The sequence below is a fragment of the Motacilla alba genome, chromosome 2 (assembly GCF_015832195.1).
Source record: "Motacilla alba alba isolate MOTALB_02 chromosome 2, Motacilla_alba_V1.0_pri, whole genome shotgun sequence".
Classification (NCBI taxonomy): domain Eukaryota; kingdom Metazoa; phylum Chordata; class Aves; order Passeriformes; family Motacillidae; genus Motacilla; species Motacilla alba.
Window position 1 is genome coordinate 108,239,993 of NC_052017.1, and position 27,580 is coordinate 108,267,572.

The 27,580-nt window shown below is 39.0% G+C and overlaps 1 protein-coding gene and 1 long non-coding RNA gene across 2 annotated transcripts in view; one reads left to right on the forward strand and one right to left on the reverse strand.

The window, feature by feature from the left end:
- Positions 1-27,580, reverse strand: part of LOC119697462 — a 69,835-nt gene that overhangs the window by 21,493 nt on the left and 20,762 nt on the right. The window lies entirely within an intron of this gene.
- The window catches only part of LOC119697459 (desmoglein-1-like), a 30,294-nt gene continuing 17,018 nt past the window's right edge, over positions 14,305-27,580 (forward strand). The window contains exons 1-8 of the mRNA XM_038128256.1: positions 14,305-15,921; positions 22,526-23,075; positions 23,760-23,915; positions 24,045-24,192; positions 25,173-25,336; positions 25,578-25,712; positions 26,241-26,426; positions 26,595-26,854. Of these exons, the coding sequence (XP_037984184.1) occupies positions 22,971-23,075; positions 23,760-23,915; positions 24,045-24,192; positions 25,173-25,336; positions 25,578-25,712; positions 26,241-26,426; positions 26,595-26,854 (1,154 nt within the window). The 5' untranslated portion in view covers positions 14,305-15,921; positions 22,526-22,970. The remainder of the gene's footprint in view (positions 15,922-22,525; positions 23,076-23,759; positions 23,916-24,044; positions 24,193-25,172; positions 25,337-25,577; positions 25,713-26,240; positions 26,427-26,594; positions 26,855-27,580) is intronic.

Consider the following 27,580-nt stretch of genomic DNA (forward strand, 5'->3'; position numbering starts at 1 on the left):
TTCAGGCTATGATCTTATTGGCATCCTGGAGACCAGAGGTGTGGTGGGATGGCTCCTATGACTGGAGTGTTGGAGGGGAAGGGAAGCATGCAGGTTCTTTAGAAAGGACAAGTAGGGAAGACAAGGAAGTGGTGTTGCACTCTAAGTCAGTGACCAGTTGGAGTGCATTGAGCTCTGCTTGGGGATGGATGAACAACCAAGCAAAAGCTTAATGGTCAGGATTAAAAGGAGTGCAGGGACAGGCAGTTTTGTAGTGGGGGTCTGCTACAGACCATGGGACCAGGAAGATTGGAAGATGAGACTCTCTATGGACAGATAGGAGCAGCCTTACATTCACAAGCCCTGGTGCTCATGGGGGGACCTCAGCTGCCAGGATATCTGTTGGAGGGACAACACAGCAATTCAGGAGGTTCCTGGAATGACGCCAATAGAGAATTCCTTCTCTAAGTGACAGAGGAGCCAACAAAAAGAGGTGCTGAGCTGGACCTTGTCCTACAAACAGGGAGGGGCTTGCTCACATTTCACAGGGAATGTGAACCTGTGGGGCAGCCATGGATTTGTGGCATTTGAGATCCTCATAGCAGTGAGAAGGGTGCACAGCAAGTTCCCTACCTTGGCCTTCAGGCAGATTTTGGCCTCTTCAGTCATCTGCTTCATAGAATGCCAGAGAATAAAGTGCTGGAGGGAAGAGAGGCTCCAGAACAATAGTTAATATTCAAGGATAACCTCCTCCAAACTCAGGGATGATGCATCCCAGTGAAAAGGAAGTCAGGCAAGAGCACCAGAAGGCCTGTGTGAATGAAAAAGGAGCTCCTGGACCAACTCAAATTAAAAAAAGGAAGTCTCAGTGGATGGTAGTCTGGGAGGAAAACAGAGAAATAGTCCCAGGAGCCAGAGACCAGGTTAGGAAAGCTAAATCCCTGAGATAATTAAATCTGGCCAGGAACATAAAGGGCAACAAGAAAACCCTCTGTAAGTCAATCGGTGACAAAAGAAAGACAAGGAAAAATGTGGGTCCTCCCAAGAAGGAAATGAGAGATCTGGTTACCTAAGAAGAAGACAGGTATACTCAAGGACTTTTGGTTTAAATCTTCATCAACAAGTGCTCCATCCACACTACCCAAGTCACTGAAAGTAAAGGCAAGAATTGAGAAAATTAAGAACTGCCAGCGTAGGAGAAGATCAGGTTCAAGAACTAAGGAACCTGAAGGTGCAGAAAGCCATAGGACTTGATGAGATACATCCTTAAGTCCTGAGGGAATTGGACAAGGAAGTGGTTAAGTCACTATCGATCATATTTGAGAGGTTCTGGCAGTCCAGTGATGTTGTCACTTATGGGAAAAAGGGAAACATAACCCAAATTTTTAAAAAGGTAATCAAGAAAGACCTAAGGCACCACAGGTCAGTCAGCCTTACCTCAGTGCCCAGCAAGACCATGGACCAGATGCTCCTGAAAATTGTGATGAGGGACATGAAAAATAAGATGATTGATGACAGTCAACATGGCTTCACTAAGGGTAAATCATGCCTGACAAATCTAGTGGCCTTCTACATCAGGGTTACAAAGTTGGTGGATAAGGGAAGAGCAACTGATGTAATCCACCTGGGCCTGTGCAAAGCATTTGACATTGTCTGGCACAACATCCTTGTCTCTAAACTGGAGAGACATGAATTTGATGGATAGTCAGTTGGTCAATAATGAACTGGCTGAATGGTCACAAATGAAAAAAATGTGGTCAACTGTGGCTTGATGTCTGCATGGAGACCGCTGACGAGCGGCATTACTCAGAGTTGATATTGGGAATGGCACTGTTTGACATCTTTGTCAGTGTCATGAGCAGTGGGATCAAGTGCACCCTCAGCAAGTTTGCTGTAGACACCAAGCTGGGTGGTGCAGTCAACAAAGAGAAGGGATGGCACGCAGAGGGACATGGACAGGCTTGAGAGGTGGACCCATGTGCAACAATGCAAAGTGCAAGGTACTGCAAAGTGCAAGGACCTGGATCAGGGCAATTCCAATCACAAATGCAGGCTTGGCAGAGAATGGATTAAGAGCAGCCCGGAGGAGGACCAGAGGCTGTTAGTCGATAAGTTCAACATGAACCGGAAACGTGCACTTGCAGCCCAGAAAGCCAACCACAACCTGAACTAGATCAAAAGCAGCATGGCCAGCAGGTCAAAGGAGATGATTCTGCCCCTCTGCCTGCTCTTGTGAGACACCACCTGGAGTGCTGCATCCAGCTCTGGGGCCCTCAGCATAAGAAGGTTGTCGACCCATTGGAGAAAGTCCAGAGGAGGGCGATGACTATGATCAGGCGCTCCATATACGACTATATGGAATGCCTCTCCCATGAAGACAGATTGAGAGAGTGGGAGTTGTTCAGTCTGGAGAGCAGAAGGCTCCAGGAGCTGACTTTCAGTGCCTGCAAGACAGTTAAAGACTTTTTACAAGGGCATGTAGTGATAGGACTAAAGGGAGTGGCTTTGAACTGAAAGAGGTTAAGTTTAGATCGGCTAAATAAGAAATTCTTTTCTGTGAGGGTGGTGAGACACTGGAATGTGACTCTGGTTGCCCAGAGAAGTTGTGGATGTCCCATCCCTGGAAGTGCTCAGGGCCAGGCTGGATAAGGCTTTGAGCATCCTGGTCTCATCGAAGGTTTCCTATCCATAGCAGGGAGGGTAGAACTAGGTAATCTTTAAGGTCCCTTTCAAGTCAAACCATTCTGTGACAAGGCACTTGTCATTAATTAACAAAAAAAGGTAGAATACAGTTACAGTCAGGTCATAGTTCAAAAGTGGGAGAGCAAGAAGAGTATAAATGGTTAAATGGTTATAAATGTTCCTATCCTTGCGGAACAGACAGAACCCTTTGTGTGGCTTCCTGGAGTTGCACTCTCCCAGTCAACTTGAAGTCAATGTTTGGTTGAAGTAGACTTAGGTTTCACATACCTTTCTAAAGCTAGGTTGGCAGACCTACACTTCTGAGGGACACAGCTGAACCAGTGGATGAAGTGTTCTGCCATGCTGGAGTTCAGCTTATCACCTTGGATATGGGGTACAGAAACTGTTTATCACTCAGTTTCCTGAGTGACTGATTATTTTCTTAGGTGTGTGCCAGTACTCAGCGCACTATAAAGCCACACCTCTCCATTTTCACCACTCTCATTCCTTGTCTAATTACGTGTGCACCGTCATATCTTGTGAAAGCAACTGGATAACTTGCTAATATCATGACAATGCTTCCTTCTTCTATTTTTTTTTTTTGTTGTTGTTGTTGAGGCATCAGTTTTATATTTAACAGTGATTGAGACTCTTTTAGTGTTTAATCTTTGCTTCTTCTGACAGCATCATTTATGCATCAGAGTCATAAAGACATAGACTGCTGGTAATGATTTACTTTTTACAGAACTAAACACTAGTGTGAGATCCAATATTTGAATACTTATTCTTGTGCTTAATACCTGTTTTTCTTTCATTGGCTTCACCTACCCATCCTTTGCCTGTGTGTAAAAGAAACCCAAATGGTTTCAAAGTGCCCTGGAAGCTCAAAGATGACATGTGAGAGGGTTGTGTGTTTTTTCTACATTTGCTACAAGAGGCAGCTTTCTCTCAAGATCAAAGTTTGGAACATCCCTAGCTGAGAAACAGATGGAGAGGAAAGGCAAGGAGGGCATGACTATAAATTCAGTGAAATGGCAGACAACTTAATTTTGTCTGAAGTTGCATAGTTATCTCAGCATCTTTTGGCAGATGAAAAATGTTTTTACATTCCCACCATATTGATTAATTTCTGAATGTGTGTTCAAGTACACTGTCATATTTCATGCATGGATTAAATATACCAAATGATCAGAGAATGCACCCGTGTATCTTCCATAGCAGCAAGGGAGCTCTCCTCAGCAATGACACTAGAAGAGCGAGCTGGGGGCTGGGAAGGGTGGAGGGCATGGTAAAGGCCTGGAGAATGAAAATCCCCACTGCAGGTAGCAGGGGAGGATCTACCACAGTGACAAGGTCTGCCCTGAGGGACACTTCTGAGACAACCCCTAAGATGCCACAGGGCTCAGTAACAGTCCCTGCAAGCACTGCAAATTTGTACTGCCACTGGGGGTGTGTATCAGGTACTAGCAGAAAAATAGACAGTTTTAGATTTATATGGCTCAGGTCTGAAACATTTTAGCCAAAATGCAGTGCAAACAAAATTAGAAAAATCCATATCTGCTGGTTTGAAAGGGCTTTCTAAAGGCAATATTCCCACATAAACCACCAGAAGGGGGGAAATAGCAAAAAACTCCCAACCAACCAACCAACCAACCAACCAAACAAACAAACAAAAACTAGATTAGTCAACATGGAGAATATCTATTTCCCTAGGTTTTCTCATATACCTAGAATGTTTGTTCAAATTATTTGAACTAAGCATGGCTTAAAAATTTTCATGTGTCCTTTAGATATCATACATAGGGTGAGTGAGGACTTGGCATCATCTGCTCCCCCCGTGCTCAGAGGCAGCACTGTCATCATCATCATGGGCGTTGGGAGCTGTGGCATCTGTAAAAGCTGTGAGTAAACAGCAGAAAGCAGTGGGTTTTCACAGGTGTAGTAAAAGATGTGCTAATTAAACTGGAGAGAAGTAGGATCTGAAACTTTTCAGAGGGACAATGTCTTTCCTCCTTGTGATGGTGACCAAACCAGAAAATTAGTCTCTGAAGATTCAAAACAAAACAGATCTGGATAAAATGCAGAACTTTATAAGAAATCTAAATCTCTGCTTTGTATTCACAATTAAGGAAAATTAATAGACAAATATTTTTGTAAAAAGTATTTTTAAAATGATGCTTCAATAAATACCAAAGTGGATATTTGCTTGCACAGAATCTTGGTTGTACATGTAATCCCAGTAATTGCTTCCTTTTAATTAGGCTTGTAATAGGTACCCAGCCCAGTCTAGATGTTCTTCAACAACTTGTCTGAGATGTCCATGGGCCAGATTGCAACAGAAGCTGACAGAGGAACAATGGAATAACACATCATGAACCTGCCCATCATCAAGTGACCAGCACAAGGGTTGGTCATATCTTCAGCTCACGCAGAGTTGGGAACTCAGGCATAGATAAATCCCACCTGGCTAACTAAGTGCCCTCCCAATGAAGGCACTACAGACTGTGATGCTAAAGCACAGTCATTTTAACTTTCTCAAGAGTCACAAAGAGCCATCTCTGGAGGCTCATCCTTGAGCTGTCTGGAGCAGGTGACACCCTATTGACAATAGAAGCATTTGTGAAGTTAAACTTAAGCAGGTGACATGAACCTAAGCCTTGGAGGGAGGTAAGGGAAAGCTGGTCCACACAGCAGGTATGACAGGCATGGGAAATAGTAGACAGACAGCTTATTAAATGCTTCTTCAGCCTCAGGTGATCCCCTGTAGGCCCTGGGGGAATTTATTTCTTGGACTTAGAGATGTGAGAAATCTCCACCATCTGCTCTTCAGAAGAGAGTTTGCAAGGCCTAACAAACCAGATGGGTGTTAAAAAGTACCTGTGTCAAGAGAATAAATGAAATGCCTGACTCACATAGTTTAGGACTACAGCTTCATGGATCTGGATTCAAACCTCCTGTAGAGATGCTTCTTGCTATACGGTATATGAGGAAACCCATTTCACCTCAGAAACAGATTTTCTCTCATGGGACCTATTCCAAAGTTCAGGGACCTCAAGGATATCCATTTGCATGAATTCAATAATCTCTGGGTCAGTCACTTCCCAGAGATGAAAGACAGAATCCAGAACAACTGGAGAGATAAACAAGCTAATCTTTATTTCCAGCAATGCACCACATTAATCCCTAATGGTACATAATGATGGTTACTTACAGGGAAGGCTTACTCTTGATTAAAAGAGAAGTTTAGTCGTGATTCTTAGAAGGTAGGCTCTTTATTTTATTGTGTAAGGCTCCATCATTCAGTAAGATGCCAGTAAATGACCTGGAGAAGGTGACTAATGAACAGCTCCTTATTGCTCTCATAACAGAGTGCATTCAGTGAAATAATCAGTCTTCATGTTTAAAACAACAGAAGGAAGAATTTTTTCACATTGCACCTAACTAAAGCTGAGGAACTCACTGCCACAGGGTGTTTTGGTGGTATGAAAGTGTTCAATTAATGAAGAAAAGTGCATCAAATACTAGGTAGGTATAACCGTATGGATGCAATTTCCAGCTCATGAAGTTCCTAACCACCAATGACCTTCTACCATCTGTTCCTTTCTGAACTTGGCTATTACACCAAGCAGTCACTGTTGGCCACTCTCAGACTCATGCTGTTAAGTTAAAGGGAACTATGGTCTGATATCGATGGCTAGTGATGTGATACATTTTTATGTCATTAAAATAATGCAATATTTTTAATAAGCCATCTTCTCACAAGTTCAGTATCCAAGCATAGAACATACAAAGATCCACAGCCAGACATAATACTTTGCAGGCTTTGTCTGAAACATAAGAAGAGTTCAGATGCCAACTTTACTAGTGCTCATATAAAACCAGAAAATAACAATGCCACTGTACTAAAGAAGGTGATGTGTAATATGTTATGTAAATAAAATGTAAAACAGAAGTATTACATTATGGAAAATATTAAAATACATGTTCCAAGGCTTAAGCCTAGCCATTGGCTTTTTCACTCAGAAAATTAATTAAAATCTGATCTCTTAAAATATTTTAATCTTATTTAGTGATTTTCATGTTTAATTACTAATGTTTAATAAAGCACTGTGTTAGAGAGGGGATTTTAACCTTGCTGGTTACTGTTGCCAATGGCGATACTGTAATGATGATTGCTAAACCAACTTCCACTTTCTCATTGATCCCTAACACCCAGATGCAAGCCATACCACAAAAATATGCCTTGAAAAAAAGACACACGTGTCCTTGCACCAAAAGAATTTGGAGGGGCAGGGCAGCACCTGAAGTCACTATCAATGCCATGACGGAGATGGTAAAAAACATCCAAGCAAATGGCTACCTCTTCAGGGACCCAGTTCATACTTGAATAAGGCTGGATTCAGAATATCTTTGGCTATTAGTCATGCAATTCACACAGCAATCACTGCCTGAGCAGTCAGATTAGACAAGAAACTGCATGCTTTGCTTGTAGCTCACATACCTGCACTATATAGTCAGTTGAAAAGAAGCGATCACACTCCCAGCAGTGTCCTGAGAGCTGGTTTGTCAGTGCTGTGGAAGTGCAAATGCTCCCTGAGCCACAGCAAAGGCAGCAAATGGAGATTACTGACCATGTCCTGCAGCAGCATCTACAAATACTCAGTCCTTGCTATAGAAAGGCTGCACTGGGACTTCTTCAATCACTGTCAGGCATACTCATTAATTAAAGCACAGGCTCCAAGGGCCAGAAGGAAAGACACATCTTTCCTTTCTCTCGTCTCTTCTTCTTTTCTTCCCACGAAGAAGGGGAGGTTGAGGGATTAACTCTCCTCGCACCACATTTGAAGGCATTGCAAGGGGCATTCAGCCAGCAATACTGCTACCCGTCCTCTAGCTCCACTGCAGTGACAGATGGACTGAGCAGGCCTGTCTGTCTGTCTGTCTCTCATCAGCCCATCCTGCTTAGCAGTTTTCAGGAGGAAGGAAACATATCAACATGTCAGAGATAAAACAGTTGTCCTGCAAAAAGGACTTTGAAAAAAAATGGGAATGTGACATCTCTTGACAAGAATGGAAAAAAGTTGAAAGTAAAAGCAGGATGAGAGCACTATGCTGCAGGAGTTTACCTGCTTTTGGGTACAGAAAGCATTAAGACTGAGTAAAAATATTGTTCAGGGTTTCAAATCCATTAATGTTTTAATATCATATATTGAGTGAGTTTGTTTGCATTAGTATAGACATATATTCCTAGCTCATTTGGGACCTAAACATGAATTTGGAATTATATATAAAAAATAATGTGAATATTCATCTAAAAAATCTGATTTATCCTGTCATGAATGTTGAGCTTCTTAAGCTTATACCCAGACTTTAACCTTACTGTTATCTTCTTATCATGTACGAAGAGCTAGCAAGTCAGCTGAAGGAGGAACACCAGAAGAGTGAAGCAGGGCTCCAGACACAGTTTTATAGCTTTGCCCTTTTGCCCACACATGCTTCTGCTGTTCCACTTGTTTATCTGAAGCCAAATCTAATGAAGGTGATACCTAACATTTCACCATCTAATCAAATTCACTTTTAACCACCAGAAGTATAAGTCTTCAGCTTTACAAACCAAGGTTTTCTAGTTTTTGGTTTGTTGTGGTTTTTTGGGGTTTTTTACTGACTGCTGAAATTAGATTGCTTAAATCTTCTTCTTTTGAGGTGATGCTGTGATGCTGTTACCCAACATGGTTCTCTAATTAGCAAGCCTGATTTTAGCAGCACTAACCTCTTGGTGCTTGACAGGTTTCAATGTCATGCCACTTAGATGCTTGCATGTGACTTCACAAGTCTGTTAGTTGGTAAGAGTTTTTAGAGATTTTGTTTAAAGCTCAGCCTCTGCTTGTCATTAGTCCTGGGTAGCTCCATATTGCTCCTACCCTCCTAGATCTTTATTTTCTTGGCACTTTCTCCCTTAAATCTAGGATTATAAGTGTTCTTTATCCCAGCACAGAGGTTCTCTTCTTTATCTGTAAGCAGAACAGCTCATGAGATTTCTAATTTATTTTTAGTTAAACAAGATATACTGTAAAAGCAAAATTTCCAAATTAATATTATTAATTTTATTCATTAGGCACTGAAAAATTTTGTTTAGACAGTAAAATATGGAATATATTTCAAACATTATGCCAGAGTTTTATTTATGCACATTGCTTTAGCCACCCTACTCTTCCCCAAACTAACCTTAACTTCTCTTTCATGTACTTTACTGTTTTTTCTGGTTGCCTAGCATTTTTTTTTTAAACTTCTGTGGATAAAATGTAATTTTTGGCATTATTTAGGTGCCAGAAATGTAATCAGATACCTATCAGATACCTAATCAGAACTGTGTTTCACATAACACCGATTATTCAAAAAACTGAAATAAATAATTAAAGATATAACAATGTTAAAATATTTGCAATATAAATAGTATATTGCTTCTTGTTGCAGATGGATGTTTCACTAACATTACAGAATCTTCAGTTCTGACAATCTTTCATTATTTATCTAGCTGCCAATATGTCACAGGTGCTACAAAGAACAACTTTTTCAATAGCTTTAATGATGTAAGGTGTTTCATGAAATAATTCCAGAAGCAGGTAGAGATTTCTTCCCATATTTTTTCACAAAACTACTTTTTTACTTTTTCATGTGTTTTAAGGGCAGAGACCAATTGCCCTCCAGTGCTTCTGAAGTCAAACAAATAGCAGTGTTCCCTTTGCTCCTCAATTGTGAGTGTGGTTCTTCATCTCCAACCCCGCATCCAAATAGAAATTTGCAATGGATTATATTCAGATCTTCAAAATGCTGTTCAGACATTGTCACAGCACAGGGAAGTACACCAATTTCATCCTTACCCAAAGCGAGTCAGTTATCAATTATCAACTGAGATACATTTATAAATTGGCTGGTCCTCATATAGAATTGTTAGATCAATGTCTTTGATCAACAAGAAGGAAGTTAATTATATGTTGCAAGTGATGTTTTAAATATTATGTTTAAAATGCAGTAATATAAACCATTAATTTTGCACTCACGTGACCTTTGCTTACTGTCCGAATTGAACAGGTTTCCTCTCTCCTTTTGTATGAGAAGGCTTTATTTTTATTTATTTATTTATTTAGCAAACTAGGAGAAAGCAGACCAACATACAGGCAACTTTATTCTTGCATGCAGCATCGCAGATACGAGCAACCTGCAGCAAAGCAGCACACAGGTCCTGCAGCAGTGGCCACTCATGCTTTCTTGACTAAGACCATTTTCTCCCTCGAGTAAGCAATGAGTATGCTTATCGTTTGCTTTCAGTTCCTGGCTCCAAGGATGCTTCCCTTCATACGTAAACATCTTCCAAAAAAATAGCTCTAAAATCACCACCACAGGCCAAAGTTAGTGAAGGTATGGATTCGTGATGACTTTGCTAATCCCGTCAGGAATACAAGATGTTCACCACATATGAACCATAAATTTATAGGATTATTTTTTTTCTATGATATCTGAGTAAAAACTGCAGAAATTTCTGAACATCTCCTTTCTTTTGTTTCTCCAGAACTTCTGCATCCTGCTCAGAGCAATGATCTTGGGAGACTCTGTTGCTCTCTCTGGTGAGAGTGAGATAAGATCAAAGCAGAGTCCACTCCCCACAAACCGATACTCTTTCACCAGAAACAAAAGCAAAATCTAGTCTGGACAAATACCAGAAATCTTTCATACACAACTGTGTCTACTGTTTATGAGACCCAGCTTGCTACAAAGCCAAGGCCAAGCATCCTTGGATCTTGCTGGAGGGAGTGGGACCAGCTGCATCTGGTTTCTGAAAACCAAACACAGAAGTAATCAATAGCAGTAAAATCTAGAAAAGGAAATTAAGGTGATCATCATCCCCATCTTTAAAGGAATAATTTGTGAGATTGGCCACTACATATTAAACTCACAACCTGAGCAAAGATCTCTTTGATCTTTACTGCTCCTGGGTTGCTGCTGCTTTCTAGAGGCTATTTGATGTCTTTTGCCCTGCCTTCAGATCTTTCTTTCTAGGCACTGAAGATAAGCTAAGTAAACTCAATGGGAGAAGAAGAATCTGCTTAGCCTCTTTTCCTCTAAGAGGTAAAGAAAATGAGGAAGCTGGGGATGATTTCAGTAGTAAGTGAATTTTACCTTCTCAATTAAGTCTTCCTTTTCAGGACATAATAATGAATGGCCGAGGACAGCTTTGGGCTTGAAGAGAGATGGGGAGGGCTATATTGTCCCAAGATTTTCTTGGCTTTCCAAGATGATACTTTAAGACCTCTGAAGAACTTCTCTGGCCAGCACTTCGTGTATTCTCTGGTATCACTTTCCAGATATTGCCATGCCAGTGAATGTTCTATTTTACACCAGAAGTCTGTGCCTTATCACTGCAGAGATGCAGATTACACAGAAAACTGAAGGAGAAGTGAAGGAACGCGTGGGTTTCGGGCTGTAAATCCCCCCGGCTAGCTTGGGATTTACGCCCGCACGGGTCCTACATGGACGAAGTAAAGGACGAGAAGCGCTCTCTCTCCACGTGGTTCTGATGTCCTGTTTATTAGCTGGAAGGGGACATCTGCATCGTAGGGTTTCCAGGTGAAGAAGAGAGAGTGAACGCCCACCTCAAGGGACATTTATACCTGCGGAATGGGAGGCGGGGACAGAAGGCCACACCAGTGGGGAGGGGCGAAGGGAGGGGCTTCAAGGGACAAGACCACAGGTACAAGACTTCAGGTGTATCTGAGGGATACACCATCTCAGGAAAGGGGGGAAACATTTGTATAACACAACACCCAGTGCAGTATCCGAATAACAATCTAGTGCATCACAACAGAGAAGCATGGGTTGGACATGGGTCTTGGAGAGTTCCTGGGCTATGCAGTCAGGCCCAGGAGCTGGAAAGTACTCCCATGATTGTAATAGTAGAGAGATAGGAACACTGTCTTTCAGTGGTGGGACTCATCATTTAGGGGGAGCTGTGGCAGTAACTCATTCAGGCATCCATATCCTGCATGTAAGCCTAGGCCCTCCACTGAACTTGGCTTCAGCAGAAAATCAAACTCACTAGCTGTTCATTAAAAATAAAAGGAAAATTGTACCCCACAGTGGGAGAATAAGGCAGCCAAGTATTTTTCTGTTGCTGTTGAATCCAAAGGTTTGACAGAGATGACAGGAATCATCTCAGTGAGCAATTCTTATATACATTTTCTAGTTTATATGCAAGGCTGTCTTTCTGATTCTATTCCTAGGTTTGCCCCACACATTTTCAGCAACTCAGAAATAACATTTTTGTCATCGTGATTATTAGTATCAACAGTCTCCAGAAGCAGTAAGCTGAATGAATAGGCTGCAAAAATCATCTATTCTGAGGAAACTGAAAACTGCCTTTGGCATAATCCTGACAAAATCAAATTCTAACATTCAATTTCATTCCCAGACAGATGGGTTGATAGTATAATGAGAGAAATTCTTTTGGACTGATATGTATGCTTAGCAATCTAGAATAATGTTGACAGGAGAAGCCCATAGTGCATAAAAGTTTTCCCAGCCTGCTGCGGTCCTGCTGATATTTAAGTGAGATTCCCAAAATATATCAAAACATAAGTATATGATGAAACAGAAACCTATGTATCATAAGCATTGCAAAGTGTGTCTGTGTGCCTTACCTGACAAACAAGTCCCAGGAGCTTCAGCTCCCTAAATGTAAAATAAGGTATATCAGAGGTGAGTGCCTTGCCATATGCCACTCGTAAGTTATCTTCAAGTGCACCAGGTGAGACAGAGTGCTGCCCTTACTTTGCTGAGATATTTCAGGCAAGTCATTGCATCTTGCTGTGTCTTGGGTTCCTCATATTAAAACAAAAAACATATTAAATCTTACCAACATCATCACACACTGCTTTGATAGAGCACATGGCATTTCCTAGTTGCCTTCTCTTTGTATTACAGAAACTCTCCTTTGTAGCCTTACATAAAGGTCTGAATATAATAAAATATTCTGATAAAATAATTCAAATCCACATTCCTGGGTGTTTGCCAGAAAACCGATAGTTCAGGATTTAGGCTGGATTTCCCTTTCAGAATGGAGAGAAACTCTTTTTTTGCTAACTTAAGTATGACAGATTCTCCAGGTAATTGCTGAGTAAACCTGCTTCCTTTAATCAAGAGGGTAAAGCTAGAGCAGAAAAGTTTAATTGTTTCTGTTGTTGGGGTTTTTCACTTCCCACACAGGAAGGTTAATTTGAGAGTGCAGTATTAGGGTGTGTGTTCATTATTATCTCATGTAGATACAAGACACTTGAGGGGGAAATTGCTCATTGCTGACCTGGATCAAACACCTCCTCTCCAAACCCCACTACAGGGGCAGGCACAAGTCATATTGTGGACTTTGTGCCAGGAGGGGTACAGGCCCAAATATTTTCCTGTGAAATGTTCAGAAAGCTGACTGAAATGTGTGTATATGTTTGTCTGAAAATAGACTGCATCAAATACGGATGAAGCAGGTTTGAAATCACGTGCAGGTTTGGATTTTTCAAATTTGGAGACCCATTTTAAAAAAATGGCACAAGAGCTCTGTTTTAAAAGTAACAAGACCACTGCCATAGAATAGCAGTCAAATATGTCAGCTAATTCCTGAAAATGGGAGTCACTAGGATGTGGACTCTTAGCTGGCTCTGTAATATGCATAGGTGACTGGTTGAATTTTCAGATACCAAAAAAAATATTTGAAAAATCTTTTCATGGAAGGAAAAGTTTTAATTAACCACATTATACACCAATTGTATTTTTAATTATGTATCTCTGTTTCCAAAATGATCCGTGGCCCTTTCCTCTACTGTTTTTTAAGATGCTAACGGGGATAAGAGAAAAAAATATAAAAAACTTCATCCAAAATATAAAGGAGTGAAAAGCACCAAGATTACAAAAAGACTGTTAGGTGGATGCCACTAGTACTGTTTTATTAACTCCCAGATTCCAAAAGGGTAATGGCCAGCAGATTAGGATTTCTTCTTCAAGATGCATCAAACTACTGTACATTTTTCAGTCATTTTCATTCACACTAAACTATTTTTTAAACATTGTAAATGTAATAATTATATTTTTAAACATTTCTTTGAAAATCCTATTCGAAATTTCATGACAAGTTTTCCCATTGAAGAATTGTTCTTATTTATCTTTTCTCATAAATCCATATGCACTCTTCATAATGAGATATGGCAAAGAAAGATGCAGTGCAACAGCTGGTAATTTTGTTTTCATTTCTGCTGGGGCTATTATTGTTGTTCGAAGCATTTTATCAGCTTTTGTAGATCAAATTATCTTCTGTTATAATAAAAAAATTGACTCAGCAAGGGATATTTTGGTCTGTAATAAAACATGACTATTTTGTGGTTGCAAGAAATAACTTCTTCTATCCAGTGGTCAAAATAGAATTTCAGCATTGCCAGAAGAGGTTTTGAGTGATAAATACTGTCAGACTTTCTTGGCTGTCAGTCTGGTATGAAAGAATAAAAAATACAAAAATAATGTTTCAAATTCTGCAAACAAAAAAAAAAAAATCCATACAAACTGAACAACTGAAAAATCTGAAATAAGAAATGTTTTTAAAGTGAGCTTTTTTAATATATGACTAAGCAAAAGTTCTGAAATAAGAAACTTGGGTTCATAAAAGAATATGCATATTTTATATGTACAACAATTACCTTTTTACTTAAGCTGAAAGCAAATTTCAGATTGTTGAGAATTTCCCAGAAAAGGGAAAATCCAGATAGGATCCATTTAACATTGCCTGTCCCGGTCTGCCCCACTGACTCACTGATGGGCCTGTTGAGCTTGGTACCAAGTGCTGAGTGACAAATGGGGACATGCACGACTGGCTTTGGCTGCCCCAGCCAGTCGCAAGACAGCCAAGTACCCATGCCAAGTGGCATGGAGACTCGGCGTGCTGCAAAGCTGCTTACCCAGCAGGAGCATGGGACCTCACCCTGGCAGGGGCTGAGCAACCCCAGAGGTGCTGAGCACTCTTTTCCCAGCTCAAGTCCAGCCCTGGGAGACGCCAAGCACCATGCAGCGCTCAGCAGGCTCAGGAGCACACCGGTGGTATTGCACTTTTGGGGGTGAACTGTGTACCCCCCTCCCAGCTTCAGTCACAGAGCAGAAGGCCACTAACTTCTCCTTGCCCTTTAAGGGGGGGTTCAGATGTCCCAAAGACACGAGGAGGCACTTAACAACACCTGTGCTGCAGAACAGACAGCAAAGTGGGGAACCTTCTGTGTTTTCTTTGTCCCCTAAAAACTCTGCTCTTGCTATCAAAAACGAGGCCAGAAGAGAGCTGTGCAGCACATCCTCTCTCTCCTTCACTACCTGCTGTTTTGAGCAGCTCTCCAGTTTCTCTAACACTCTCCCTCTCCACCGTGTCAGCGAGAGCACAGCCCATTGGAAGGGAAAGGTATGGCATGAGGAGGCTTTGCAATTGGTAGAGGCAGAAAATCTTTCTCCTCTGCTTCAGATATTCTTGCAGCCTCGTGAATAAAGCACTACTTTTCCCCCAAATTTAATATATCTCTTTAGTGACAGCCCCATTCTGCTCTGAGCGCTTCACTTCTGTGAACAATGTGCATGGAACTCACTCCTTTGTGCCTGGAAGTAAACAAATGGACTACTAATTTAAATGAATGATTTTTAAATTCCGTATTCTTTATCGTAATATTCATTTAGTTCTTCTATTATACAGGGTGCAAAGAGAAAACTGGAAGTTGCTTTCAAAGCAATGATAAGTTACCATTTTAATGATTCCTTATGTTGTGAGTAATTTATAAATCACCCGGTATCTTCTCAGCAAAGCTTGCCTCTGTTTTTAAAACGTACCTTTTTGTATCCAACAAAGGGTTTCAGTGCAATAAGAATTAAGGTGTGTCTCTTAGCTTTTACCTGCAAGCAATAATGATGTTGTCAAGCATTTCAGGTGAGACCAGCCCAGGATTTTGGGGTGGGGAAAGACACTCTGTTATACAGCATCTTCAGTTCTTCCCTCAGAGGGAGGCAGAGACACCTTGAAGGGCTGAGTATAAGGACATGTACAGAGTGTCTTTTTAAATAGTCACCAGAGCTGGGGGGGGAGGGGAACAGGAACAGACTTGTAACCATAACTCAGTTGGACTTGTTTCTGAGAAGTCAGATGCCATGGATTGGCTCCCTCACCGAACGGCTGCTTTTCTGTTCCTTTTGTTGGTAAGTCGGATTTTAAAACAATATTTGAAAATGCTGTGACTACTACACCAGTTTCATCTTCCTCAGCAGACCATTGCGTTTTACAATGTAAACTATTCCCCAAAAATATCTTGTGAAATTTGCCATAAAAACCAAAGCTTTGCTCATTTTAAACAGCACTTCTGAACATTCTATAAAATCAAATTAGCTTTTCATTAAATACTGACATATGTTTCTTTTTAGACTTTTGGCGATATGTTGATGTTCAAGATGTGACTTTCTATGTTTACTGCATGATTTTTCAGGCAAATGTTTTCTGTGGCTGCTATTTAAAGGTCACATTAATAAAATGCTATAATTATAAAAATTTTAATGGTTGGATATATTTTGGTTCTATGTCTTTACTTTTTTATCAGTTGAGGAAATACCTTTTTCTAAAAATTTAAAATGTCTTTTTTCTAAAACGATTAGCAATAGCATTTCAGAGCTGAGCAAATCCTACAGCTATTTTCAAGAGAGAAAAAAACAATAATTTAGTGATCTCAGTTAAGTAAAAATCAAGACTTGGCCTATTATTTCACATTGCAAAGGATTCCTGTGTTGTTGTGCCCTAGTGTCTGAGCCGCCATGTGCTGAGCAAGTGAATGCATGATGAAAGTGTTGCTCTTTGGGTTTGTTTTCCTCACTGTAAAAGGAAAGTTGTGGCTATGGTCAAGTGGCATAGTTGTTCAATGTGTTCATCAAGGCATGGAAATTAACCAGAAGGGACTTTAAAGGGCTATGGGTGCCCTACTGCTCCTGCAATCTGATTTTTGTGTGGATTCATTTTATTCATCTCTGCTGACCTCTTGAAATTCAGTAGAGGTTTAAAGCCCTGAAGACTGAGAAGAGCAGGACTTCTGCTATAGTTATGTCCTGTAGTTTTCATGAAATTTTACATTTTACTCAGAGTATTAGTATGTGTAAATGTTTGTTAACTTCTCAATACTGACCTCTCTAGAAATGCTGTAGTCTGAGAAAAAGTTTGTGTTACAGGTTAAGAAATCCTAAAACCATTATGAAAATACAATCCATTAATTTTAGGTGACAGCTCTGCAATCAGTAAAGTAGAACTAATTAACACAGAGCAGCTGCCAAGCAAACAAGGGCAAAACTTGGCAAAAGCAAGTTATGGTTCGGATAAGTTTCAGCTTGTTCAAGGCAGCAGAGAGGTGTCTGAAACTGGCCTGTTGCACATCACGCTAACACTTCTGGATTTTCATGAAGCTCTAGTGACTATTCATTTGACTCAGTTACCTGGTGATGCACACTCCCAGTGTGTCGAAGTTCAAAATGTTTGACTGTTTTATGTCTGAGACCTGTCCATTCAAAGGCATTTTGCTGCTTTACTTCTCTCAGCAACTCTGGAGCCATTTTCATTCTCTCAGTATATTGTTGTTACAATTTGGAGTGATGGAGGATAGGTGCTGGGTCAGAAAAAAAGAGCAATTCTGGAAAATGCCATTGTGTTTTGATGACTCTCAGATATTTGAACTTTTACTACCCAGAGGAAACCCTTGTTCTTGCTATGTGTTCTTCTGCCCAGCAATGTTCATGATGTCCTGTATGGCTTAATAGCGTCTTTCAACACTTAAAAGAAATGTGGCAGACAAACTGTTGAGATCAAATTATACATTTATGTATCCAGTTTTAGTGTATTCTGAGAAAAAAATTTTGGCTTTCAGCTTAACTAATCTTTCATGAAAACCACCTGTCTGAATAGTGTGTCTGGTTAGTATATTGCTAATAAGTTGCATAAAATAAAATTAACATGGAGTTATACATATTTTAGTACACTACTGCATTAAAAAAAAAGAACAATTACCAGCCCTGAAATAAATAATTTTCTCCATGTATTTCACCAGTGGTGGGACTGATTCTGCAACCCTTGCTCATGTGACTTCAAAGACATTATTCTCATGAGTAAGGGAGTTCTGTTTGTGATACTAGCACAGACACGTTTTATGGAAATAACCTGTTTGATCAGGTATGACTCTTCTCCTGCCAGCTATCATGTGACAGCCAATAATTTTAAATTCACCACATCTCTTATGCACTTTTGTCTGGATACATTTTCCCATATGTTATCTAGGCTTATTTTTTTCCCCCCAGTTGTAAGGTTATGGTTACACATCCTACTCATAACTTGATTGCACGTAAAAATAGTCAGGAGCTACATCCTATTCTTGTATATTCATGTGAAACATCTGCCAGAATTGAATCAGGAACCTGCAGGTTCTTCTGCCAAATAATCTTGTTGGAGAAATAGAAATTAAAGCAATTCCATATCCAGGAACTATCACCTAAGACTAGGTATGTAAGCTTGCAGTTTTACATTCCTAAGTAAAATGGCCATTAAGCAAACATGCATTTGCAACCAGAACACTCTAAGTCATATCAGAATTCAGGTTTTATTGAGGAGATTTATTGAGGGCACTTAGCATGACTAATTTGAAAAACTCAAATTTTAATGCTAATGGCATACACCCTATATTGAAATTACTTTTCTGTTCATTTTTTCTAATGGTGAAGCTTGATTACTCTATGGAAATGTATTGTATCTGCATACAATAGAAGATACAATAGCAGAACAGAAAGAATCTCAGTGGAAACTTTCCTAAAGTTGTCAGTTCTTTGAGTAAACTTATTTTAAAATAAATAAAACTTCGAAGTGTGTTCTTCAGCTTGACATGAGTATTGTCATAATTCTTTAATTATTCCTGTCACAATTGTTGAAAGAGTAATGGATTATCCATCCTGGGTGCAATTCTCAAAGTATTGCTAACATAGGAAACACTACACCTCCTCTGAATTAGAAAACAAAATGCCAGAAAAATAATCTAGAAAATCTTTCCCTTTAAACTGCATGACGTATATTCATAAGTGATATATGAAAAAGTGAAATATAGAAAAAAAAGTTTAAATTTAAAAAATGGCATATTTTTAAAATATTAGGGTTTGTCTTATATTTGAACTCTGCTTCTCATTATTTCCTATGCACTGATGTATCATTTTTTTAAAGAGATGCAGAATGAATAAAGGGGATTCATTATTGCAACCCTTTTCTAGTCAGGGCTTTGAATGAGTAAGAAAGATGTAAAACTCCCAAAACGCTGACAGTACCAGAGCTACTACGGCAGCCTGATGACTAACACAATACGTGTGAGTTCTCAGCACTCCTCCCATCCAGGCCAACAACAATGCCACTGTTGACTTCAAAGAGAGAGAAGCAGATCCCATATGAATAATGCTGGGAAGATGTTAAAGGCATGTTCAGTCATTTAGATTTGAGTAGGTGGAGAAGGGAGGATTCCGTAATTACGTACGATATTGCTTGGCACTCAATTAATGATTAGTTAATTCTTGTTTGTAAATTGCTTTGAGGGTGCAAAGAACAGTAGACATCCTATGGGCCTAATTCTGTCCCCAGTTACATCAGAATAAATCCAGACTCCAGAACGTCAGTGTGACTCTAAGGTGTCATTTTGGACACATTGTCCAGGTATCATTAAAATAAAAGACAAGCTTTCAGACAGAACATTGTGCAAATGACAGCAACCATAAACTTGTTTCCTGCCTGCACATCTCCCAGCCCAAAACAGAAACAGCTTGTGCAACCAGCATCTAGATTCTCTGCAGCTTCCTTTTTTTCACAGTCTCTCAGAGACTAACAGGACAGCAAATCTTGGCATCATTCTGACCAGCCTGCCTACCCCAAGGTCCTCAGGATGCATCCCACACATTCCAGTGGCTCCTACTGCTTTAATTATTGTTTATCCCTATGTCTTTGGAAAGTACTGTACTTGGATATGGATTTAGAAGGGAATTTTTTTAACTACCTAAAATTTTGCTGGGGTTAGCTGCTGGGAGACAGAACTTATCTGCTGGAAATAGCACTAGAAAAAAAAGGTTTGCATCTCAGATAAATATTAGAAATAGACAACTGGGTTAGGGGAAGACTTCTAACTGCTGGTGACAGTGGAGAACCAGAAGGCACTAGTGGGGGAGGTGGAGGAGTCTCTATCCCTGAATCAAGTAGGATAAATGTAATTTCAAAATTTTTCAGATTTATCTGGTGAACTAGACATTTTTGTCTGATATCTGCTTGCCCTCCTTCCTATACCACAGCTATACCTGAGAGAAATACCAAACTAAGCCACCAAGTTCATCAGATCAGCCTTTTCAAATAATAACATGAACTGTACTAAGGACTCTGAATTCAAGATCTTCCATTATTAAAAAGTAGCAAAATGGGGTTTTCCTTCACTATCACTGCACAAGTGTGAAAATACAGGGCCTAAATTTACAATCCCCAGCATCACCAACGCACAGATTCCTGATGTTCCCATTACTAGTGCTCAAAAACAAAGGACAGGAGTCCAGTGTGAAATATGTATTTTTCACTGAAAACAGAACTTCCTATAGGCTGGAATCAATAGATTTATGAATGCTCATGTCTTTAAGTAATAGAATTCTTTACAGGTATAATTCTTATTTCAGAAAAACTCAGAATGGTTTTTCAGAATATGAAAGTGATGTGGCTGGGTGTGAGGTATTAGTTTCACTGTTAAGTAACAGGATAGGCCACATGATGCAGACAGCAGACAAGATTCACTAACATTGCACTGGGAGGTGCATACCCATACTTTGCTGGGTCAAGACAATTGTTTGCATGCCAGAAGGGATTTCAGCCTAAGGGTGGAGAAGATTTCATTGTGCTCACCAAATGAGGTGGGATAGACTGATAAGAGACGTTCAATTAGTGTTATTTCTGGTGGACCTCATCACTCAGGTTCTCTCTTGAGGGTGTAGTCTGCCCCTTTGACTCTTCCACATTCCCCTGGGTTCCAAGGGGGATTATAAAAAAACATGACTGAGCTCCCACTGGGGGGAACAAACCTGCCACTCACAATGAGTCTGATATTGTCCCTTCTCTGAGATGAAGAACAGAATGGCTGCAGGTGAATTTGAACCCTATTCTGAAGCTGAAGATTTAAACAGTCATAAACTTGACATAAGGTAAAAGATCTATTGGTGCTCTTAGCACAACATGAACATATTGTAGTGATTCTCCTGCAGAGTACTTTTCTTAACCATTTATGTCAATCACTGGCTCAAACAAGGGAAAAATCCTTACTCTGTGAATAGTCAAAAAAGTTTCAAGCTACATATGCACATCAAATGGGCAGATCCAGCCTAAACTCCTCTATTGAGAAGCAGATTAAGGCATCTGTTACAGGCCAAGGTCTCAAGGAATGTTTTGGGTACAACCAGATCATTGGAAACACTGTTCAGTAAATGACAGATGGTGAATTCTTGCAGCATATAGGCAAATGGGGAAGAGAGAAACAAAGAGAGAGGAAGGAGGGTGAAGCTGCTGTTCATTAATCTGTTGCATGTAAGAAGTTGTCTTAACATGAAGTGGAAAAAATGTTGTGTCCATGTTCCAGTCTTGCCAGTACAATGCAATAAATTTGAAGTGAGGAAAGTCCCATGATGTAAGGATAAAAGATGCCAGATTTTATCCAAGTACAGCTGACATAAAACCCCACAGATATAACATATCAGACAAAAAACAAAGAAACCAAACCAAACCAAAAAGCTATGAGAAATTATAAGGAAGTGAAATACTCATAACTGCAGCTGTTAACATTTGTTGAGAAAAGAGAAACACAGAAAAAATTTTTGAGTAACCTGGATATTTTCTATCTTCCAATGATGAATGAAACAAGAATCCAGTCCTGAAAATCCCACATTCTTCACCCTTTATTGTCTGAAGAGAGCCAAAGCAGATCCTAAACCTGAAAGAGATGCTCTGAAGAAAGTGAACTTCATTTTCACACCCGATTTAGGAATAAAGTTAATTAAATTGTGCCATCTTTTAAATTGTGCTAATCAAGAAATTGAGGCTACTCTCATTTAAATTTTATTTTTAACATAATTACATACTGCATCTGATCCTGCTACCTTTATTTACTCAAGATTAGTTGCATAGTTGAGTCTCAAATCAAAATCAACTGCACTCCAGGGAAATTTGCCTGAAAACTTCAGGTGGGTTTCCATCTTATGTTGAATCTCTTCAATCACACTGGGAAGATGCAAAAAACCCATTTTCATTCTTTTTGGTTAAATTACATAATTGAGTACTCCAGGGTTATTGTCAACTTTCTAAATTGGAAAAAAAATAATGAAAAAAAATATTTAGGATAAATACTTCTCTGGTTTCCTACAGTGTTTGGTAAAAACATAAAAACTCTTGCAAACACTTCTCTCTTCAGCTGAGGTGTTAAAAATCTGTGTGAAAGCTTTATTTTGATGAAGGTATAGTTTGAAAATTGCTCAGGCATATCCATTCAAGCTCAAAGTTCTGTCTTGAAAGACAGCATGGATTTTGAAGATTTTAACTGTCAAGGAATTTAGGTGCTGGATATAGAAAAAATTGAATTTCACAAAGTCATTTGTGGAAATCTTGCAGCTAGATAAGCTATTGCAATAGGTCTGCAGTATAGCAATGTCTTGCAGCTGGGTTTTGCTTGCTGCATTTTGCCTTGAATTTTACATGCCAATTTTTTTATTGTTCTTGCAGGTACTCTTGGATTTCAGCACAGGATTTCATGTAGAGGTAATATACATTTATTTAGAAACTATTTTTCTGATTAAACAAAATGTAACAGATGAAAAAATCACATGGAAAATACTCAACTAAGACACTTCTGTACCTGAAGATTGAAAACATATTTAAATATTAAACAGCTGCAGGTAATAACCTGCTAACCCTCTCAAAAGAAATTCACCTAAATCTAAATGAGTATCTCATACAAATGAGTAATTTAAAAATAAACATGTACAGTCATAGAGTTTGGGGCCCACAGACATGTAAAAAAGCACATGGTAAAAAATCACATGGTCTACAAAAATCTCTTTTCTTCTTACTGTTGGAAATTATAATTCTCTGTATTTATTTAAAATGGATTGAGGTCACATGATACTGGAACTCTCTGTCAAAGGTAAAAGAATGGGATGAAAATGGAATGGCAAGATGGAAAACCTTTAGAAGACAAAAACGTGAATGGATCAAATTTGCTGCAGCCTGTAGAGAAGGAGAAGACAATTCCAAGAGGAATCCAATTGCCAGAGTAAGTAGAAAGAAAAACACAAGTATTCATTGACAAGGAAGTTTTGCTATATTTTTGGCTGATAAAAGCAGAGATATTTAAAAATACATATACTTAGAGTAGTAAAAACATGGAATGTAGAATAAAAGAAGGATGATGCAACATTCCAGCTCTGCTGAGAGTCTCATAAGGTGAATCCATGTGGCTGCTGAGGAGTAACCAGATGCTTCCCAGAACATTGCCATGAGTCTACTTCCCAGGCAGCTCCAACCAGTGACATTTTTCTTCTCTCTCTCTCATCCTGAGAAACCCCTGAGCAGTAGTTCAAAGATTGTTCATGATCTGCAGGAAACAGAGATCTGCAGGAAACAGAGAAAAAGAAATACCTTCCTGTTCTCTCACTGTGACCGTGCCCTTACTGAGTTCCAGCCACAGTGTGATACCCTTGGAGGTTTCTCTCTCCATTTCCCTGACAGATTTAAGAGAAATAGAAGGCCCATCCAGCCCTTAAGGCAAGACGGATGCCTAGGCTGACGTTTTGTAGAAGAGCCTTCCATTGATTCTGTCAACTGAACCTTGTAATAAGTGGTTGAGAAACTGAAGTTACATAGAATTTTTTACAGGAACTAAGAATAGAAGAAAAAACCCTGTAGATGTCCTCAGTTAACTGGCATAAATTATTATTGTCTGTTTGTGTTACTGTAGATCCGATCTGATTGTGAAGAAAACAATCCAATCACATACAGCATCTCTGGAGTTGGAATTGATCGTGCACCCTATGGAATATTTGTTGTCAACCCAAGAACAGGAGAAATTAATATAACATCAATAGTGGATAGGGAAATAACACCAGTATTTGTTGTAAGTACTCCCCTTTTTCTTGACCTTTATAATGATGGATCCAGGGTGGGGCAGGCAAAAAAATTGTTTCAGATTGCTATTTTGCTTACTTAACTTTTGGTTTTAAAACAAGTGAATCTCTTTGTTTAGATACGTTGCTTTGCTAAACACTCAGTGACCGGTATAGATTTGGAACCACCTCTTGAACTTCGAGTCAGAGTCCTGGATATAAATGATAACCCTCCTGTATTTGCACAAACTGTATTTACAGGATCTGTTGAAGAGAGCAGCATGGACAGTGAGTACCTATTCTATGCCTTTTTCTGGACCGCTAGTGAAACTCACAGAGTACAGTTAATATAAACCTTAATATATTCTGCTTTTCATAGGCAATGACATATATTGGTCAGAGCCGTTGCAGAGGAGGGAGCAGCAGATGCTTTTCCAAGTGCTATTTGAGCCAGGGCCTGGGCTAATTGCTATAAATTAAACAGCAATGCTTCCTTCTCCCTTTCCTCCCACACATGAGTGCTGAATGTTCCAGTTTCTAAACCATACCATCATGCAAATTCTTTGAGATGTGAAAATGTAAAAGAAATCATTTCATTCCTTCTCATTAGAATAAAAATATCATTACACTTATTTCCTTGGAGGGTATGTAAAATACATTTTTCCTCATTTTTCTCTTTCAAATATTTGTACTTGCAGCCTGTGTATTTGCAATTGCAGCAGAACATTACTAAATAATTCCATACTTAAACCATTAAAATGGTTCTTTTTACCAAAAGCGCAGCAATCAACATTAGACATGCAAATAGCACTGAGGCAATGGTGCCTAACACTCATTTTCTTCTTTCTAGAAATTCTCATTTAAAGCTGTGATTTCTTATAGTAATCTCTACAAGCTCAGTACTTACTGTATTTGCATATTCCCTATGGTGATAGGGAATTTAACTTCTTTAAAGAAGTGTGGTGAAAGTCTGCATTATTCTTTCTGACTTTGATTTTAAATTCATTTGAAGTCATTAACATCGTCAGAATAAGTACTGCAAAACTAAAGTTTTGGTTTTCTCTGTAAATGTCAAGGAATAGATAGCCTTCTATCATTTTCATACACTGTTTTAGCATTGTGTTGATGAGTTGTTTGCAGGAACTCAAGAGATTTTCTGAGGTTTTTTTTGTTTGTTTGGTTTGGGGTTTTTTTTGTTGGTTTTTTTTGTTTGTTTGCTTGTTTTGTGGGGGTTTTTTTAATTACTATTATTTTTAATTTATTTTTAGACACACTGGTGATGAAAATCATTGCAACAGATGCGGATGAACCTAACCACTTGAATTCTAAAATTGCCTTCAAAATAGAAAGTCAGGAACCTTCTGGTCCACCCATGTTCATTATGAATAAATACACAGGAGAACTCCATCTTGCAAATTATCTTGATAGAGAGGTAACATTTCCCTTTCCAATGCTAAATAAAATTATGCTGTAGTGTGTATGTGCTATGAGAGCAAGAAAAATATAGCAGAGAGAGAAACGTTGTGGGTTTTACAAATATTAACGGAGAAATGCATGGTTTTGATATGTCACAATAAAATGTCTAAGTCAAATTCCTGCATTAGGAAATAGTAGCAAGCATGAATTATTTATAAGATGGTCTTCTAACATACTCATTTCTCTTTTTGTGACAGCAACATAGTAGCTACACTCTGGTTGTGAAGGCATCAGACCGGGACGGGGCTGCAGATGGAATATCATCCCTTTGTAGCTGTAACGTGAAAGTTATCGATGTTAATGACAACTTTCCAACTCTTGCTCAAAGCTCTGTAAGTTTCCAGTAACAAAAGCAGCAACACTGATTTAAAACCCCATTTAAAAGCCCTGTCGGTAACACAGCCCTTACTAACCCGTAGAGAACATTCACATTTACATGCTCCATGGGATTTACAGGGTTGTTCCCTTGAAATACAAAATACAATTGTGCAACAATTCCTGACACTGTCAGGACTGACTTCTTTGTATTTGACTGACTTTCTTTTAGAGAAATCCTGTCATACAGGTGCCAAGATCCCTACAATATGAGATTATGTAGAATAACCCAATCCTTGGAAGACCATTTCTTATAGAAAGTACAAATCCTTTTCTTCTAAGATGCCTCTGCAAACCTTGGAGGTGACACTTGGAGATTTTCAAATCTGTAACCACAATCACAATTTTCCCAGAACACTTTTTTTTATTAAATTGGCATGGACTGTGCTCAGAATATCCTTCAAAAGAATCTCTGCAGACAGCTGTGTTTTCCTGTTTTCCAAACACATATATTTTTGCTAATAGGTATTTGTCTCTCATTTCAGTTTTCAGCAAGTATTTCAGAAAATTCACTCAGTTCAGAACTGCTACGAATACAAGCTCTGGATGCTGATGAAGAGTTTACAGACAATTGGTTAGCAGAGTTTTTCTTTATATCCGGTAATGAAGATAACTGTTTTGAAATTGTTACAGATCGAGCTACAAATCAAGGAATCCTTAGAGTAATTAAGGTATGGATAAATACTGATTCAGCTCTTGATTTGAAATTTTAATTAATTGTTAGTAGAATTAAACAGGCAGTAAAAACACTGTCACTCAACCATTTAAAAAAGAAAATATTTTTAAAATATTAAAAGAGCTTTTATGTATTATTTCATGTTCTGTGGTTTACCTTTTAGGAGCTGGATTTTGAACATATGCGAACTCACTCACTGATGATTGGCGTCAGGAATGTAGCTGCATTTCACCACTCTGTTGCACATGAGTACCAAATATTTGGGACACCCCTCACAGTAGAAGTAAAAAATTTGATTGAACCACCAAGATTTCATCCATCTTCAGTTGTGTTTTCCCTGGCAGAAGGTGCAAGAGTGAATTATGTTGTAGGAACATACACAGCCATGGATGAGGACACTAGAACCATTGCATCAAATGTCGTGTAAGCTCTGCTCTGCTTAACTCCCTGGATGGAATAATTATTTTGAAATTTCAATGGGATGAGGAATAAGTATTTTAAAGGATGCTTTAAAAAAACAATATTCATTGATTAGCAATAGAAAAATGGCAATAGAATAGTACCATATAGTATCATACATTCTATATCATTATAGAATAGTATATAGCCCATTTTTGTGCCATAATTGCTTTTCTTTCCTCACTACTTTCCTTAGCCTTATACACAAGACAAAGAAAATACCACTTTTCTAACAGGCTGTAACTTAAATAGACTAGAATAGGGTTTGTTTTTTTTTACTCAGCCTAAGATTGTTTCTTCTTATAACACTTGCTACAAGGAGGGAATTTGTTAACATCGCAAGAAATGCAGACAGAAAATCCCAATAACAGTCCAATCACAAATCCCAATAACAAATATTATCCAATCAGAATAGAAGAGGTCCCTACTAGTTCATTCTCCAATTTAAAAAAAAAAATTTACTCTTGCTTCTCTTGAAATTAACAATACCAACTGAGACTATATTTTGCTTTTCAGTGCATGTAGAAATAAATACAGCTTATTTACAAATATTTGATAAAAATTCCTAAAACACAGAAATATGTCAGCAAATACAACTGCAGAATGTTATGGGAGGAGCTGTGGATTTAACCATTGCTATCAACAAGGGTTCTAGTAAAGGATTACAGGATCCAGAAAAGTTTTGCTTTT